The following is a 17692-nucleotide window of genomic DNA, read 5'->3' on the forward strand; positions in this document are numbered from 1 at the left end:
TCAGATTCACAGAAGTAAAGCAGCGTAATAAAAACACGATTACTCACCTCCTGCGAATCCCACTGTCGTGACACCAAGAATTGTAAGGTATATAATCCCACGGGGGGGTTTCAGCGCAGGCCAAAGCCTGGGGCCTACGGTACCACGAGAGGCAGATGCAGATTTATCTGATAAGGAGCTCCCTGAACAGATTCAGACCACGCAGTAATATGATCTAAAGCTATTCATCTTTATTGAACAGTGTAATCATGTCTTATAGTGTACACAGACAGCACATAGGGTTAAGGGGATGACACGTTTGGACGGCATCATTTTACACAGTTATACAGAGCAAAATACAAGGGAAAGCTGGAATATGAGTTTCTCATAACAATACTTACATAGTCATAATAGACTACCATCTGCGGAGACAACAAGGTTTCTGAACCATCTTGTTTACATTATCTTATTCTGGGCGTAGGGCCAGGGTACATTGACAAGGCCGAAAAGCTGAGGAAACTATCATAACATGCACATAGTTCTCACTACATAATAACCCAGTATAATAAAGTTTACACATTACAAGATGGCTACGAGGAACAAGATGGCTGCCATCAGGTTCATATTACCCCTAACACCAACTAAAAATAAAGTAAAGACTACCCGGATATCTTATCCCAATTTGAAAATTACTACTCAAAGCTCTATAACATAGTGAACACAGATACCACTACAGCCACCATGACAGACATAACATCATACCTAATGGACTGGCAACTACCCCAACTATCTGCTGAACAAGCCAAAGAATTAGAGAAACCAATAACACCTGGAGAAATAGCTGCAGCTATTATTAATTTAAATTCGGGAAAATGCCCTGGTCCCGACGGTTACTCGGTACAATATTATAAAAAATATTCATCTACTCTTATACCACACCTTTTTTCGATCTTTCATAGAATAAGGAATGAAACTTCATTCCCACCTAACATGCTACAGGGAGTGCAGAATTATTAGGCAAATGAGTATTTTGACCACATCATCCTCTTTATGCATGTTGTCTTACTCCAAGCTGTATAGGCTCGAAAGCCTACTACCAATTAAGCATATTAGGTGATGTGCATCTCTGTAATGAGAAGGGGTGTGGTCTAATGACATCAACACCCTATATCAGGTGTACATAATTATTAGGCAACTTCCTTTCCTTTGGCAAAATGGGTCAAAAGAAGTACTTGACAGGCTCAGAAAAGTCAAAAATAGTGAGATATCTTGCAGAGGGATGCAGCACTCTTAAAATTGCAAAGCTTCTGAAGCGTGATCATCGAACAATCAAGCGTTTCATTCAAAATAGTCAACAGGGTCGCAAGGAGCGTGTGGAAAAACCAAGGCGCAAAATAACTGCCCATGAACTGAGAAAAGTCAAGCGTGCAGCTGCCAAGATGCCACTTGCCACCAGTTTGGCCATATTTCAGAGCTGCAACATCACTGGAGTGCCCAAAAGCACAAGGTGTGCAATACTCAGAGACATGGCCAAGGTAAGAAAGGCTGAAAGACGACCACCACTGAACAAGACACACAAGCTGAAACGTCAAGACTGGGCCAAGAAATATCTCAAGACTGATTTTTCTAAGGTTGTATGGACTGATGAAATGAGAGTGAGTCTTGATGGGCCAGATGGATGGGCCCGTGGCTGGATTGGTAAAGGGCAGAGAGCTCCAGGCCGACTCAGACGCCAGCAAGGTGGAGGTGGAGTACTGGTTTGGGCTGGTATCATCAAAGATGAGCTTGTGGGGCCTTTTCGGGTTGAGGATGGAGTCAAACTCAACTCCCAGTCCTACTGCCAGTTTCTGGAAGACACCTTCTTCAAGCAGTGGTACAGGAAGAAGTCTGCATCCTTCAAGAAAAACATGATTTTCATGCAGGACAATGCTCCACCACACGCGTCCAAGTACTCCACAGCGTGGCTGGCAAGAAAGGGTATAAAAGAAGAAAATCTAATGACATGGCCTCCTTGTTCACCTGATCTGAACCCCATTGAGAACCTGTGGTCCATCATTAAATTTGAGATTTACAAGGAGGGAAAACAGTACACCTCTCTGAACAGTGTCTGGGAGGCTGTGGTTGCTGCTGCACGCAATGTTGATGGTGAACAGATCAAAACACTGACAGAATCCATGGATGGCAGGCTTTTGAGTGTCCTTGCAAAGAAAGGTGGCTATATTGGTAACTGATTTGTTTTTGTTCTGTTTTTGAATGTCAGAAATGTATATTTGTGAATGTTGAGATGTTATATTGGTTTCACTGGTAAAAATAAATAATTGAAATGGGTATATATTTGTTTTTTGTTAAGTTGCCTAATAATTATGCACAGTAATAGTCACCTGCACACACAGATATCCCCCTAAAATAGCTATAACTAAAAACAAACTAAAAACTACTTCCAAAACTATTCAGCTTTGATATTAATGAGTTTTTTGGGTTCATTGAGAACATGGTTGTTGTTCAATAATAAAATTAATCCTCAAAAACTTGCCTAATAATTCTGCACTCCCTGTAGAAGCACACATTTCAGTACTTCCAAAACCAGGGTAACCAGCAGATCTACCATCAAATTTCAGGCCCATTTCGTAGACGTGAAAATTTATGCAAAAATTTTAGCAACCAGAATTAATAGATATCTCCCTGAATTGATCCATCTTAACCAAGCTGGCTTTGTGCCACGTAGGTAAGCAAGAGATAACACGGTGAAAGCCCTAGATCTTAAGAATATGTCCAGACAAACCAAATCCCCACATTATTCTTAGGAATTGATGCTGAGAAGGCCTTTGATAGGCTTAGCTGGCCCTTTCTGCATCAGACCCTCTCTAAATTTGGCTTTGGACCCCAAATAATGACTAAAATCTTTGCACTATATACACGTCCCTCAGCTAGGGTCAAGTTAAATGATTCACTGTCACAGCCTGTCTTCATTGGAAACAGAACTAGACAGGGTTGTCCCCTTTCCCCACTTTTGTTTGTTTTGGCTATGGAGGTGTTGGCCTCCAAGATATGCCATAATAATGATATTAAAGGTATTAAAATACACGATACGCAATATAAATTATCGCTTTATGCGGATGATATCCTGATGACACTTACACAACCCCTTACATCCCTTAAAGCATTACAGACAGAGCTAGATATATACAGTTTCCACTCTCATTTTTAGATCAACACAACTAAATCAGAAATCATAGGAGTTGCGATGGCTGAAGAACAATTACAACTAATTAATAACCACTACAAATTCTCCATACAAAAAACCTCTTTAACATACCTAGGAATACACATAGCAAAGACACAAGATTAACTTTTTACACTAAACTACATGAAACAGTTTAAAGAACTGCAAGCAGAAGTAAATGGGTGGAGACATAAGTACCTTTCATGGTTAGGCCGCATTCATACTTTCAAAATGTCGTTGCTACCACGTATATTATATATTTTTCAGACGGTACATATACCACTTTCAAAAACCTGTTTAAATAAACTCCAGGATAATATAAATTCCTTTGTATGGCAGAACAAAATACCAAGGGTCTCAAAGAAGATGATGTATAGAGATAGGCATAATGGAGGTTTAAGTGTACCTAATCTACTATACTACAAGCAAGCATCTTTATTAAATAGAATCATAGATTGGTGTAAACATATTAAGGACAAGGAATGGGTAAGATTGGAACATGAATTGACAGACACAAAAAATTTAGGTAACCAATGCTGGCTGAATAAAAAGCATAGGACACTCAATAACTTGCCCCCAAGTTTAGTATTAGAAATGCTAGAAACATGGAATCTCCTTTTGAAAAATAAAAAAGGTATCTCTTCTGTCCCTTCCCCCTTAACCCCTCTACTAGCAAACACTGATTCTCCAATAGGATATAACATGATCAGGATAGAGGACATGGACATTTACTGTGGAATACCTATATATTCTGTCTTGGAAAATGGTAAATTGCTGACAAGGACGGAATTAGCAGACAGACGTATATATAACTGTCAGAACTGGTATGAACACCTCCAACTTACACATTATATAAGTTAAAATAAGTGTAAATCAGATATTATCAAACCACTCACTCCCTTTGAGAACATGTGTTACTCGCCAGGGGTCACGAGAAAAGGGCTTTCACACTCATATAAATTAATATTATCATTACATTCACAACAACTACCATCTTATACCAAAACATGGGAAAATGAGCTGCAGAAAACCCTAACACCAAAAGAATGGCAGTTAATATTCCACGAAATGGGAAAAGCTCCATCTTCTATGAATATTACAGAGACCAATCTGAAATTTTTAACCAGATGGTACTTGACCCCAAAAAGACAATCAAATATTTTCCCAAGTGCTAGTAAGTTATGTTGGAGGGGATGCAACCAGGAAGGAACACTCTCACATATCTGGTGGAATTGCCCCTTGTTGGGACAATACTGGAAAGACATACGAATAGAAATAGACAAGCTGTTGGGAACCCATTTAGAAAATGATCAATTTGTATTCTTATTTAATAGAACCCCCAAACTAAAGTGTAAACTAAGATCAACACTGCTATATATTCTTCTGAGCGGTGGTAAACAACTAATCCCAAGGCTATGGAAAAGTCCTAGAATCCCTAGTGTTCAGGAGTGGAGAGAACAAGTATCAAGACTACTATCTCTAGAAAAATACCACTACCAGCAAACCAATCGTCTTGAAGAGTATGGGTGGTAGTTATCAACGTGTCTACTTTACCTGCCTTCGCCGGTTCAATACGCCCGCCTAAGCTCGCCTACCATCGCCGCCGCAGAACCTGCAAAATTTCGCCTAAGTTATCAATAAAGCTGTCAAAAAGCCGCGCACCAAGTACGGGGCGATGAGTAGCAGACTGTGAGAGTTATCACTCATCCGATCTCGCTGCTCTTCGGCTTTTTGACAGCTTTATTGCTAGCCTGTCACTAAGCACCCACACTAACTACACTGTTCTTCCCCCTATACCGGTGCCCCCGGAGCCCCCCGCAACTCGAGAAAGTTATTAACCCCTAAACCGCCGCTCCTAGACCCCGCTGCAACTCTTATAAATGTATTAACCCCTAAACCGCCGCTCCCGGACCCCGCCACCACCTACATTATACCTAGTAACCCCTATCCTGCCCCCCCTATACCGCCGCTCTCTATAATAAATTTATTAACACCTATCCTGCCGATCCCGTACCCCGCCGCAACTAAATACATTGTTTAACCCCTAAACCGCCACTCCCGGACCCCGCCGCCACCTATATTAAAATTATTAACCCCTAATCTGCCCCCCTACACCGTCGCCACCTATAATACATTTGTTAACCCCTATCCTGCCCCCCCTATACCGCCGCCATCTATATTAAACTAATTAACCCCTAAACCTAAGTCTAATACTAACCCTAACACCCCCCTAACTTAAATATTATTTTAATAAATCTAAATAAAAATTACTCTTATTAACTAAATTAATCCTTTTTTAAAACTAAATACTTACCTATAAAATAAACCCTAATATAGCTACAATATAACTAATAATTATATTGTAGCTATTTTAGGATTTATTTTTAAATTACAGGCAAATTTAAATTTATTTTAACTAGGTACAATAGCTATTAAATAGTTATTAACTATTTAATAGCTACCTAGATAAAATAAAGACAAATTTACCTGTAAAATAAAAACTAATCTAAGTTACAATTACACCTAACACTACACTATCATTAAATAAATTAAATTAATTAACTACAAGTAGCTACAATTAAATACAATTAAATAAACTAACTAAAATACAAAAAAACCCCCACTAAATTACAGAAAATAAAAAAAGATTACAAGAATTTTAAACTAATTACACCTAATCTAAGCCCCCTAATAAAATAAAAAAAACCAAAATAATAAAAGTCCCTACCCTATACTACATTACAAAGTAACTAGCTCTTTTACCAGCCCTTAAAAGGGCTTTTTGCGGTGCATGCCCCAAAGTAATCAGCTCTTTTGCCTGTAAAAAAAAATACAACCCCCCAACATTAAAACCCACCACCCACATACCCCTACTCTAACCCACCCAAACCCCCCTTAAATAAACCTAACACTACCCCCCTGAAGATCTCCCTACCTTGAGTCGTGTTCACCCAGCCGGGCCGAAGTCATCATCCAAGGGGCGCTGAAGATGTCTTCCATCCGATAGAAGTCTTCATCCAGGCGGCTCAATCAGATTGAGCTTGCATTCTATTGGCTGATCGGAACAGCCAATAGAATGCGAGCTCAATCTGATTGGCTGATTGAATCAGCCAATCAGATTTTTCCTACCTTAATTCCGATTGGCTGATAGAATCCTATCAGCCAATCGGAATTCGAGGGACGACATCTTGGATGACGTCACTTAAAGGAATATTCATTCGGCGAGTAGGCGTCGGTTGAAGAGGATGGATCCACGTCGGCTGCTTTGAAGATGGCTCCGCTCCGGATGGATGAAGATTGAAGACGCCGCCTGGATGAAGACTTCTATCGGATGGAAGACCTCTTCAGCGCCCCTTGGATGAAGACTTCTATCAGATGGAAGACATCTTCAGCGCCCCTTGGATGATGACTTCGGCCCGACTGGGTGAACATGACTCAAGGTAGGGAGATCTTCAGGGGGGTAGTGTTAGGTTTATTTAAGGGGGGTTTGTGTAGGTTAGAGTAGGGGTATGTGGGTGGTGGCTTTTAATGTTGGCGGGGGTTGAATTTTTTTTTAAAGGCAAAAGAGCTGATTACTTTTGGGCATGCCCAGCTGGTAAAAGAGCTGGTTACTTTGTAATGTAGTATAGGGTAGGGACTTTTATTTTTTTGTGGGTTTTTTATTTTATTAGGGGGCTTAGATTAGGTGTAATTAGTTTAAAATTCTTGTAATCTTTTTTATTTTCTGTAATTTAGTGTTTGTTTTTGTACTTTAGTTAGTTTATTTAATTGTATTTAATTGTAGCTACTTGTAGTTAATTAATTTAATTTATTTAATGATAGTGTACTGTTAGGTTTAATTGTAACTTAGCTTAGGATTTATTTTACAGGTAATTTTGTATTTCTTTTAGCTAGGTAGTTATTAAATAGTTAATAACTATTTAATAACTATTGTACCTAGTTAAAATAAATACAAAGTTACCTGTAAAATAAATATAAATTCTAAAATAGCTACAATGTAATTATAAATTACATTGTAGCTATCTTAGGGTTTATTTTACAGGTAAGTATTTAGTTTTAAATAGGAATAATTTATTTAATGATAGTGTAGTGTTAGGTGTAATTGTAACTTAGGCTAGTTTTTATTTTACAGATAAATTTGTCTTTATTTTATCTAGGTAGCTATTAAATAGTTAATAACTATTTAATAGCTATTGTACCTAGTTAAAATAAATACAAAGTTGCCTATAAAATTAATATAAATCCTAAAATAGCTACAATGTAATTATTAATTACATTGTAGCTATCTTAGGGTTTATTTTAAAGGTAAGTATTTAGTTTTAAATAGGAATAATTTATTTAATGATAGTGTAGTGTTAGGTGTAATTGTAACTTAGGTTAGTTTTTATTTTACAGGTAAATTTGTCTTTATTTTATCTAGGTAGCTATTAAATAGTTAATAACTATTTAATAGCTATTGTACCTAGTTAAAATAAATTTAAATTTGCCTGTAAAATAAAAATAAATCCTAAAATAGCTACAATTTAATTATTAGTAATATTAGGGTTTATTTTATAGGTAAGTATTTAGTTTTAAATAGGAATAATTTAATTAATTTAATAAGAGTAATATTTATTTAGATTTATTTAATTAATATTTAAGTTAGGGGGGTGTTAGGTTTAGGGGTTAATAACTTTATTATAGGTTGCGGCGGTGTAGGGGGGGCAGGATAGGGGTTAATTAGTTTTATATAGATGGCGGCAGTATAGGGGAGCAGGATGGGGTTAATAACTTTATTATAGGTGGCGATAGTGTAGGGGGGGCAGATTAGGGGTCAATAAGTTTAATATAGGTGGCGGCGGGGTCCAGGAGCGGCAGTTTAGGGGTTAATACATTTATTATAGTTGTGGCGGTGTCTAGGAGCAGCGGTTTAGGGGTTAATAACTTTATTTAGTTGCGGGGGGCTCCGGGGGCGCCAGTATAGGGGGTAGAACAGTATAGTATAGTGTGAGTGCTTAGTGACAGCTTATCTTGGTGCGCAGCTTTTTGACAGCTTTTTTGATAACTTTTGCGAACGTATTCAGGTCCGCGGCGGCGATGTGAGGCGAGCTTAGGCGAGCGTATTGGGTACGGCGAATAAACAGATTATTTGCTGGTGAGTGCTACTCAAGTACATCCTTGCAATTGCTTGTTGCAATTGATATTTGCCAGGTACGTACGGAGCTTCATAACTAGAGGCCTATGGATTAAGTAATGCTCTAGATAGTAGAATAGAGAAATGTGTTCTATCGTTAATTAAGTGCTCTAGTAAGATAGGTAACTATTATGCTGTTACAACCTTAGGATATGATTGTCAAATAGGAAGTCAGGAAATAATGTATTACTACCTTTTTATTGTATAATTATTTTGATGTTGATTTATTTTGAGTTTTGTTTTGTTTTTTCTTTTTTTTTTGATTTGTCTGACGAAAATCCAATAAAAATTTACAAAAAAAATTACAAAGTTACAAAAAACTAACAACTAAGTTACAAAAAATAACAAACACTAAGTTACAAAAAAATAAATAAACACTGTTTCACAAAATAAAAAATAAATTGTCAGATATTTAAACTAATTACACCTAATCTAAGTGCCCTATGAAAATAAAAAAAAGCCCCCCTCAAAATAAAAAAACCCTAACCTACAATAAACTACCAATGGCCCTTAAAATGGCCTTTTGGGGGCATTACCCCAAAGAAATCAGCTCTTTTACCTGTAAATAAAAAATACAAATTCCCCCCCAACAGTAAAACCCACCACCCACACAACCAACCCCCCAAATAAAAACCTAACTAAAAAACCTAAGCTCCCCATTGCCCTGAAAAGGGCATTTGTATGGGCATTGCCCTTAAAAGGGCATTTAGCTCTTTTTCAAAAGCCCAAACCCTAATCTAAAAATAAAACCCACCCAATAAACCCTTAAAAAATCCTAACACTAACCCCCGAAGATCCACTTAAAGTTTCTGAAGAGCCGACATCCATCCTCAACGAAGCAGCAGAAGTCTTCATCCAATTAGCTGAAGTCTTCATCCAAGCTCGCAGAAGTCTTCACCCAGACGGTATCTTCTATCTTCATCCATCCGGCGTGGAGCGGCTCCATCTTCAAGACATCCGACGCGGAGCATCCTCTTTTTATGACATCTTCTTCGGAATCAAGGTTCCTTTAAATGACGTCATCCAAGATGGTGTCCCTTAGATTCCGATTGGCTGATAGAATCGCAATTTAGGTTGAAATGGCTATTCCAATCTGCGGGCTTGGATGAAGACTTCGGCCACTTGGATGAAGACTTCTGCCGGCTTTAATGAGGTCATCTGCCGCTTCATTCAGGATTGATGTCGGCTCTTCAGAAACTGTAAGTGGATCTTCGGAGGTTAGTGTTAGGATTTTTAAGGGTTTATTGGGTAGGTTTTATTTTTAGATTAGGGTTTTGGCTTTTGAAAAAGAGCTAAATGCCCTTTTAAGGGCAATATCCATACAAATGCCCTTTTCAGGGAAATGGGGAGCTTAGGTTTTTTTAGTTAGGTTTTTATTTGGGGGGGGTTGGTTGTGTGGGTGGTGGGTTTTACTGTTGGGGGGTATTTGTATTTTTTATTTACAGGTAAAAGAGCTGATTTCTTTGGGGCAATGCCCCGCAAAAGGCCCTTTTAAGGGCCATTGGTAATTTATTGCAGGTTACGTTTTTTTTATTTTGGGGGGGGGGGGTTATTTTCATAGGGCTCTTAGATTAGGTGTAATAAGTTTCAATATTTGATCATTTTTTTTTTATTTTGTCTAACAGTTTTTATTTTTGTTTTGTAACTTAGTGTTTGTTATTTTTTGCAACTTAGTTGTTAGTTTTTTGTAACTTTGTAATTTTTTATTGTAGATTTAAATTATTTGAGTAGGGTTAGGTTTAAATATATAACATAGTTAATTTAATTTGTAGTTTTAGTATAACAGTTAGGGTAGATTAATTATTAGTTTAATGTAATTGTAGTATAACAGTTAGGGTAGATTAATTATTAGTTTAATATAGTTTAATTTAAATCTAAAGGTAAGCTTAAATTTATTATAAGATAGGGTGAGTTAATATTTAATGTAATAATATAGTTAATTTAATTTGTAGTTTAATGTAGTTTTACTATAACAGTTAGGGTAGATTAATTATTAGTTTAATGTAATTGTAGTATAACAGTTAGGGTAGATTAATTATTAGTTTAATATAGTTTAATTTAAATCTAAAGGTAAGCTTAAATGTATTATAAGATAGGGATGAGTTAATATTTAATTTAATGTTAAGGGGTTGTTAGGTTTAGGGGTTAATAGGTTAATTTGGTTTATGGCAATGTGGGGGGCTGGCGGTTTAGGGGTTAATAGGTTTGGTAAGTGCTAGTGATGTGGGAGACCAGGGGTTTAGGGGTTAATACATTTATTTAGTTGTGGTGGGCTCCGGGAGCGGCGGGATAAGGGTTAATAACTTTATGTAGGTGGCGGCGGGGTCCTGGAGCCGCGGAATAGGGGTTAATAACTTTATGTAGGTGGCGGCAGTGGCAGGGCAGCAGATTAGGGGTTAATAAGTATAATGTAGGTGGCGGCGGTGTCGGGCAGCAGATTAGGGGTTAATAAGTATAATGTAGGTGGCGCTGGTGGCGGGGCGGCAGATTAGGGGTTAATAAGTATAATGTAGGTGGCGGCGGTGTCGGGGCGGCAGATTAGGGGTCAATCAATATAATATAGGTGGCGGCAGATTAGGGGTTAATAAGTATAATGTAGGTGGCGCTGGTGGCGGGGCGGCAGATTAGGGGTTAATAAGTATAATGTAGGTGGCGGCGGTGTCGGGGCGGCAGATTAGGGGTCAATAAGTATAATATAGGTGGCGGCGGTGTCTGGGCGGCAGATTAGGGGTGTTTAGACTCGGGGCTTATGTTAGGGTGTTAGGTGTAAACATAACTTTTGTTCTCCCATAGGAATCAATGGGATATCGGGCAGCAGCGAACATAAGCTTTCGCTGCTTTCAGACTCCCATTGATTCCTAGGGCATCTGCGGCCTCCAGGGCGGCAGATTGAAAACCAGGTAAGCTGGGCCGGAATAGTGGCAAGCGTACCTGTTAGATATTTGTTAACTAGCAAAAGTAGTCAGATAGTGCCGAATTTGCATTCTGAACATCTGTAATGACGAATGCATTGATTTGTGTCCGACTGAGACCGGCAGATCGTATGTTACGTCACAAATTTCAACTTTTGCCGGTCTGTAGGCTTTGATAACTAAGGGGAATCAGGCTCTCCACAATTACGCTGCGGAATTCCAGCGTATTTGCGGTTGATGACTTGATAAGTAGGCCTCTAAGTCTCCAGATACTCTCCCTCCCGTCCCCTTCACTCTGCTCACGATCTCCTACTCTCCTCCTCTCTTGTTACCTCCTCACATTCCCTTTAACAAGACTTCTCCAGACTGGCTCTTATCTTATGGAACTCTCTGCCTCGCTCCACAAGACTCTCCCCTAGTTTTGAAATCTTTAAGCGCTCCCTAAAGACTCTACTATTCAGGGATACATACAACCTACACTAACCTTCCTAACTCCATTGCTATCCCCTTGAACCCCTTAGCAGGTAAGCCTATGAGCCCAGCTGTTTGTTGATCCATATGATGTTATCTTGTATACTGCCTATGTTTATAGCGCTGCAGCACTCTACAAAAACCTGATAATAATAATAATTTCTGTGGGGAAAAATGTTGTTGTCCATAGATTAAATTTTTCAATTATCAATTGTTTTTTGATAAAATTCAACCATTCTCCAATCTTTTTTTTTTATTTCCATTTTTTGAAAATTATATTAATATATAATATAATATATAATAGTTAATATTGCTATATTCAGTGTTTTCCAGTCAGCACCTGACTCCTGGTAATCAAATAGTCAAAAATGAACTAAATCTGAAGCATGATAACTACATTTAGGACATTTGTCAAATTGAGAATTTTTCCATGAAGCTACTTTCTCCGGAGTATAAGATATCTTGTAAAGAAGTTTTTAAGTGCGACTCTCTCCATGTAGCTGAGAGAGTTGTTTTTTTCTGCCCTTTTGATAGAATTCTTTATTCCTTTTGGATTTAAACTAGTACTTGTTAATATCGATGACCACTTATTCACTAAATACACTAAATTAGCTATATATTATTACATTATACAATGGTGAAATTGAGTATACATTATAAATACAAGATAGTGCCGTAGAAGCCGATGCCTTGCATTGCACACTCCTTTTTAGCTTGTTATCTATAAGTACGAATAAATCCTTTCCCGTCTCTGTTTTGCTAAGTTTAGTCCCATTTAACAACATGAAAATCCTTATTTGAATTGTGGAACCTCACTCTTTCAAATGTAGGATCTTATTATATATTTCTTTGTTGAGGGAGTAATAAAGCCCAGATTCTATATTTTTTTTTTGTCTGTGTATTGTGGGGGGCATCATATCGGACACCTCATCCTCCTCATCATGTTTTATGTTGATGTGCATGTGACCACTTTCTTTAAAAGGGGCATCTCCCATTTCAAAAGAGGGGTTACTTGCCACTTTTCAGTGCTAGGGACCATTTTTAACCCTGAGCATTTTAAAAGCACTTAGAATACACATTGACATTTCTATCCAAACTGGCTTCTCATATGGAGGTTATAAAAGTGCCTCTGTCCTTAGTTAAATACTGCATGGTGACCATCTGGAAATTAATTAAATCAGATGCTGAGAGATATGCAGTAGCACCCCTGCCTCACCACTAAAAATCATCCTCATGGGACAAGTGCCTCCAACACAAGCAGTTGTGGAAATTGAAGCTTAGGGTAAACAGCACTTTAAATGTTGCTCTACACCTCCTGCATATTACAGGGGAAGATGCTCCTCTTTCAAATGAGGAGTCTCTTGTCCCTGTAAGCAGTGTTCCCTTTAAGGCCATTTTTCTGAGCAGCCCAGTAGCGAAACAGTTAATTAGATCAATTAGCAAACGCTACACAATACAAACTGCAAGGTATGGATCCCTTATTAACTGTTTCACTGCTGGGTTGCTCACAAAACTGGCCTTAGAGGGAACACTGCCTGTAAGTGGTGTGGGAGATATGAGCTTTTAAAGCCCTCCACCCAGCCGCAGACACATTAACAAGGAAATCCCTGCATCTACATAGCTTCTGTTTTCCTTTTTTTGACAATATACATACACAGAAGTATGCTCCCAGTCCGTGATTGGGAAGGAGACTGCAGTCTCCTTTTCCATCTGCAGTGCAGGAGGTTCATAGGACACATAAATATTATACAAAGCACAATGTGTAGATGTAGCAAACCTCTAATTACATTAAATATTATATTGTACTGTGCTTGCCTCTCCATTACATCCACAAAAGCAGGGAAGGTCCTTTAGTGAGATATGGCAAAATTCCCTTTCTAGAATAAAGTAGACGATCTTGTAGTACTGAGGAATCTTTTTTTTATAATCTCACCTGAGTGATGAGCTTCTGAGAATTAGGCTCACTATTATTTGGCGACCTCTGACCTGCACATAGAGTGCTCTTGTTAGTAGTGATATGGTCGCTAAAATTGAGTCATAGTGGCTGTATTATAACACCCTGCTTAGGATCTAGCCCTACATTATACAAGTGACAGTTTTTTATATATCTTAACAATCAGTTTAATTGTAATAAGAAAACATATTAAATACAATTTTTATATACTTAAAACAGCCTATCACATAACATTTACAACAGTCTTTGCCAGCCTTGGGCTTCAGTTTTTTCCTGCATATAAGACAAACCAATGTTAATAAAAAACATGGATGTTTTCATTCAATTAATTTATTTTGTTTCTTTGTTCAATGTAAAAAAAAAAAACATTTAAATTAGTGCATTATAATAGTATTAAAATATGTCTCAACCTACATGTCATTTTTATTTTGAATATATAGAATGCTTGTTGGACCTTGAAAAGGTGGTGAGAACTTATGATGAGATCTCGGTTCTGGAAGGAATCATCCAGCTAAAAAAAGTAAGTTTTGTTTTTATTTCATTTTACGAACAACTAGAGGTCAAATAATCTAAAGCTCTCCACTATAAGAAGTCTTGTCAGTACTGTGGGAGAGGCACATACATTATATTATAATGCTCAGACCCCAAAAGATTTTGCATGATTTCTGTCTATGCCAGTGGCGTATTTAGGTTTTGTGCTGCCCTAGGCACTCAAAATTCTGCTCCCCTCACCCCCCCTAGGTTTTAGGCTGTTTTCTGCCACAATATTTTTTGGTCAGGGTATAATGTGACTTTTTTTTAGGAAATATTCATCAGGACTTGCATGTGTATATATTCATTGCTGACAATGTTTGTTAGTGGATAGGGTGTCATTTAATTATTGGACCCAGGGAGAACAATGTTTTGAGCCAGTCTGGCATAATCTCACCTAATGTGTAGGGACTGATGAAGAATATAATCTCCTTATATATAGTGACCTTACTTTGATTTCTTGTTCAGTAGCAGAGTGAATTATATATAAAGTATATAATATAGTTGTAGAGTACTGTGAGCATAAGTTTCATAATTGCCCTGTCTTATAGTTATACGATTTAAGCTAAGTTGTGCCCCCATAGAAAGCAGACAAATTGTTCTTTATGCAGAGAGTAGAGACAGTGAATAAAGCCTCACATGATGGCATTATGCACAAATAATACTGATGGTAGTCAAAAGGGCAATAAAGTTTTACATTGAAAATGTAAATATGTTAATGCGTGAGACGAGTTGTGATCATGGCAGGCATACAGACAGTACATGCAACGATAGGGGTAACCATAATATGCACTAGTCACCAGGAGGAGATATATAACAGTAGAAGGAGATATATAACTGTGCACCACGTATCAGGCTGTGGCACTGCACTAGCATTCACTGTGCGTAAGACTCAGACTGCGAGACTGGTAATATAAATGTTACACGCAACAGCCAGACTCAGTACTGCATGCTGCTAAAGTAATTTGTGCAGTGACAGTGAGTGACCGTGACTCACCTGAGCTCTAAGTGACTCCAGGGATCCACTGTACTACCAGTCCACTTTCCAGACTCCAGTGACCAGTCCTCTTTCAGTCCCGGCAATGACTGATGTGGACGTCTTTGCGGTTGCCACTTGGGAGGTCACATGTGCTGCTGTTCATACATCTGGTGGCTGGTGGAAAACGTCTTGTGACGTCAGCAGAAAGCCGGTCACGTAACCTCTGCTGCAAGCCGCCCGCAGCCCCGCACAAAATAAAATGTTTCTTTTATATCTCCACAGTCAGTCAGTGCAGCACCTGGGGGCAAGTGCGGCCCCCCAAAATCTGCCGCTCTAGGCCTGGGCCTTGTTGGCCTAGGCCTTAATACGCCCCTGCTCTATGCCCTAGGAAAGATGGGAGACTTGCTCCAATGGGAGAACTAGCTCAGTGAAGGGGGTGTCATGCAGCGATGGGCAGCAAATATAAATTTATATGAATATATACATATATATTGATGTGTTAATATGTGTATATACACATAGTAACACATAAATATATATGTATATAAGCAAATACTGTACATATATATTTACAGGGAACTCACAGTTCCCATAGACCACAATATAAAGGCACTTTTCAGTGCTGTTTTTTTTCTAACACCCCACAACCGCCACTTTTAACACCTAAAAATTGCCTCTTGCAGTCGTCTCTTTTTTTAAAAAAATGCTACATTTTTTTCCCCCTAAAAAAATAATAATGGGGGGGGGGGAAAGCTGCCAATAAACAATTAAAATGGCTGATTGTGTAAACATGAAAAGTGATTATTTTCAGCTGTCAACGTGCTGATAACTTCTTGTTATCAACCCCTATGTTAGCTGGGATCAGTAATGCAAAAACCATGTGCTCTAACTAGTGCAAGACATTAGAACAAAAACAAGGGGCGCCTCATAGTGAACTCTGTGACATAATTGGTAATGTGAAGAAAAGCAGGCTGAAGTCCACAGTGATCACGTATGTGGTGGTGGAAACCTCTGTCGGTTCCGTCCAGGCAATCTGTATCAGCTGCTGTGATCAAGGAAAGCTGGTAACTAAAGACTGCATGTAAAGTCATGTGCAGGAAAAGATCTTAGCGGCAAATGTGTGTGTGTGTGTGTGTATATATATATATATATATATATATATATATATATATATATACACTGTGTGCAGAATTATTAGGCAAATGAGTATTTTGACCACATCATCCTCTTTATGCATGTTGTCTTACTCCAAGCTGTATAGGCTCGAAAGCCTACTACCAATTAAGCATATAAGGTGATGTGCATCTCTGTAATGAGAAGGGGTGTGGTCTAATGACACCAACACCCTATATCAGGTGTGCATAATTATTAGGCAACTTCCTTTCCTTTGGCAAAATGGGTCAAAAGAAGGACTTGACAGGCTCAGAAAAGTCAAAAATAGTTAGATATCTTGCAGAGGGATGCAGCACTCTTAAAATTGCAAAGCTTCTGAAGCGTGATCATCGAACAATCAAGCGTTTCATTCAAAATAGTCAACAGGGTCGCAAGAAGCGTGTGGAAAAACCAAGGCGCAAAATAACTGCCCATGAACTGAGAAAAGTCAAGCGTGCAGCTGCCAAGATGCCACTTGCCACCAGTTTGGCTAAATTTCAGAGCTGCAACATCACTGGAGTGCCCAAAAGCACAAGGTGTGCAATACTCAGAGACATGGCCAAGGTAAGAAAGGCTGAAAACGACCACCACTGAACAAAACACACAAGCTGAAACGTCAAGACCGGGCCAAGAAATATCTCAAGACTGATTTTTCTAAGGTTTTATGGACTGATGAAATGAGAGTGAGTCTTGATGGGCCAGATGGATGGGCCCGTGGCTGGATTGGTAAAGGGCAGAGAGCTCCAGTCCGACTCAGACGCCAGTAAGGTGGAGGTGGAGTACTGGTTTGGGCTGGTATCATCAAAGATGAGCTTGTGGGGCCTTTTCGGGTTGAGGATGGAGTCAAGCTCAACTCCCAGTCCTACTGCCAGTTTCTGGAAGACACCTTCTTCAAGCAGTGGTACAGGAAGAAGTCTGCATCCTTCAAGAAAAACATGATTTTCATGCAGGACAATGCTCCATCACACGCGTCCAAGTACTCCACAGCGTGGCTGGCAAGAAAGGGTATAAAAGAAGAAAATCTAATGACATGGCCTCCTTGTTCACCTGATCTGAACCCCATTGAGAACCTGTGGTCCATCATCAAATGTGAGATTTACAAGGAGGGAAAACAGTACACCTCTCTGAACAGTGTCTGGGATGCTGTGGTTGCTGCTGCACGCAATGTTGATGGTGAACAGATCAAAACACTGACAGAATCCATGGATGGCAGGCTTTTGAGTGTCCTTGCAAAGAAAGGTGGCTATATTGGTCACTGATTTGTTTTTGTTTTGTTTTTGAATGTCAGAAATGTATATTTGTGAATGTTGAGATGTTA

The 17692-nt window shown here is 38.7% G+C and overlaps 1 protein-coding gene across 1 annotated transcript in view; it reads left to right on the forward strand.

Moving 5' to 3' along the window:
- RIPK2 (receptor interacting serine/threonine kinase 2) overlaps positions 1-17692 on the forward strand; it is a 216209-nt gene that overhangs the window by 138212 nt on the left and 60305 nt on the right. The window contains exon 7 of the mRNA XM_053715180.1: positions 14153-14232. Within this exon, the coding sequence (XP_053571155.1) occupies positions 14153-14232 (80 nt within the window). The remainder of the gene's footprint in view (positions 1-14152; positions 14233-17692) is intronic.

Source organism: Bombina bombina, chromosome 5 (assembly GCF_027579735.1).
Source record: "Bombina bombina isolate aBomBom1 chromosome 5, aBomBom1.pri, whole genome shotgun sequence".
Classification (NCBI taxonomy): Eukaryota; Metazoa; Chordata; class Amphibia; order Anura; family Bombinatoridae; genus Bombina; species Bombina bombina.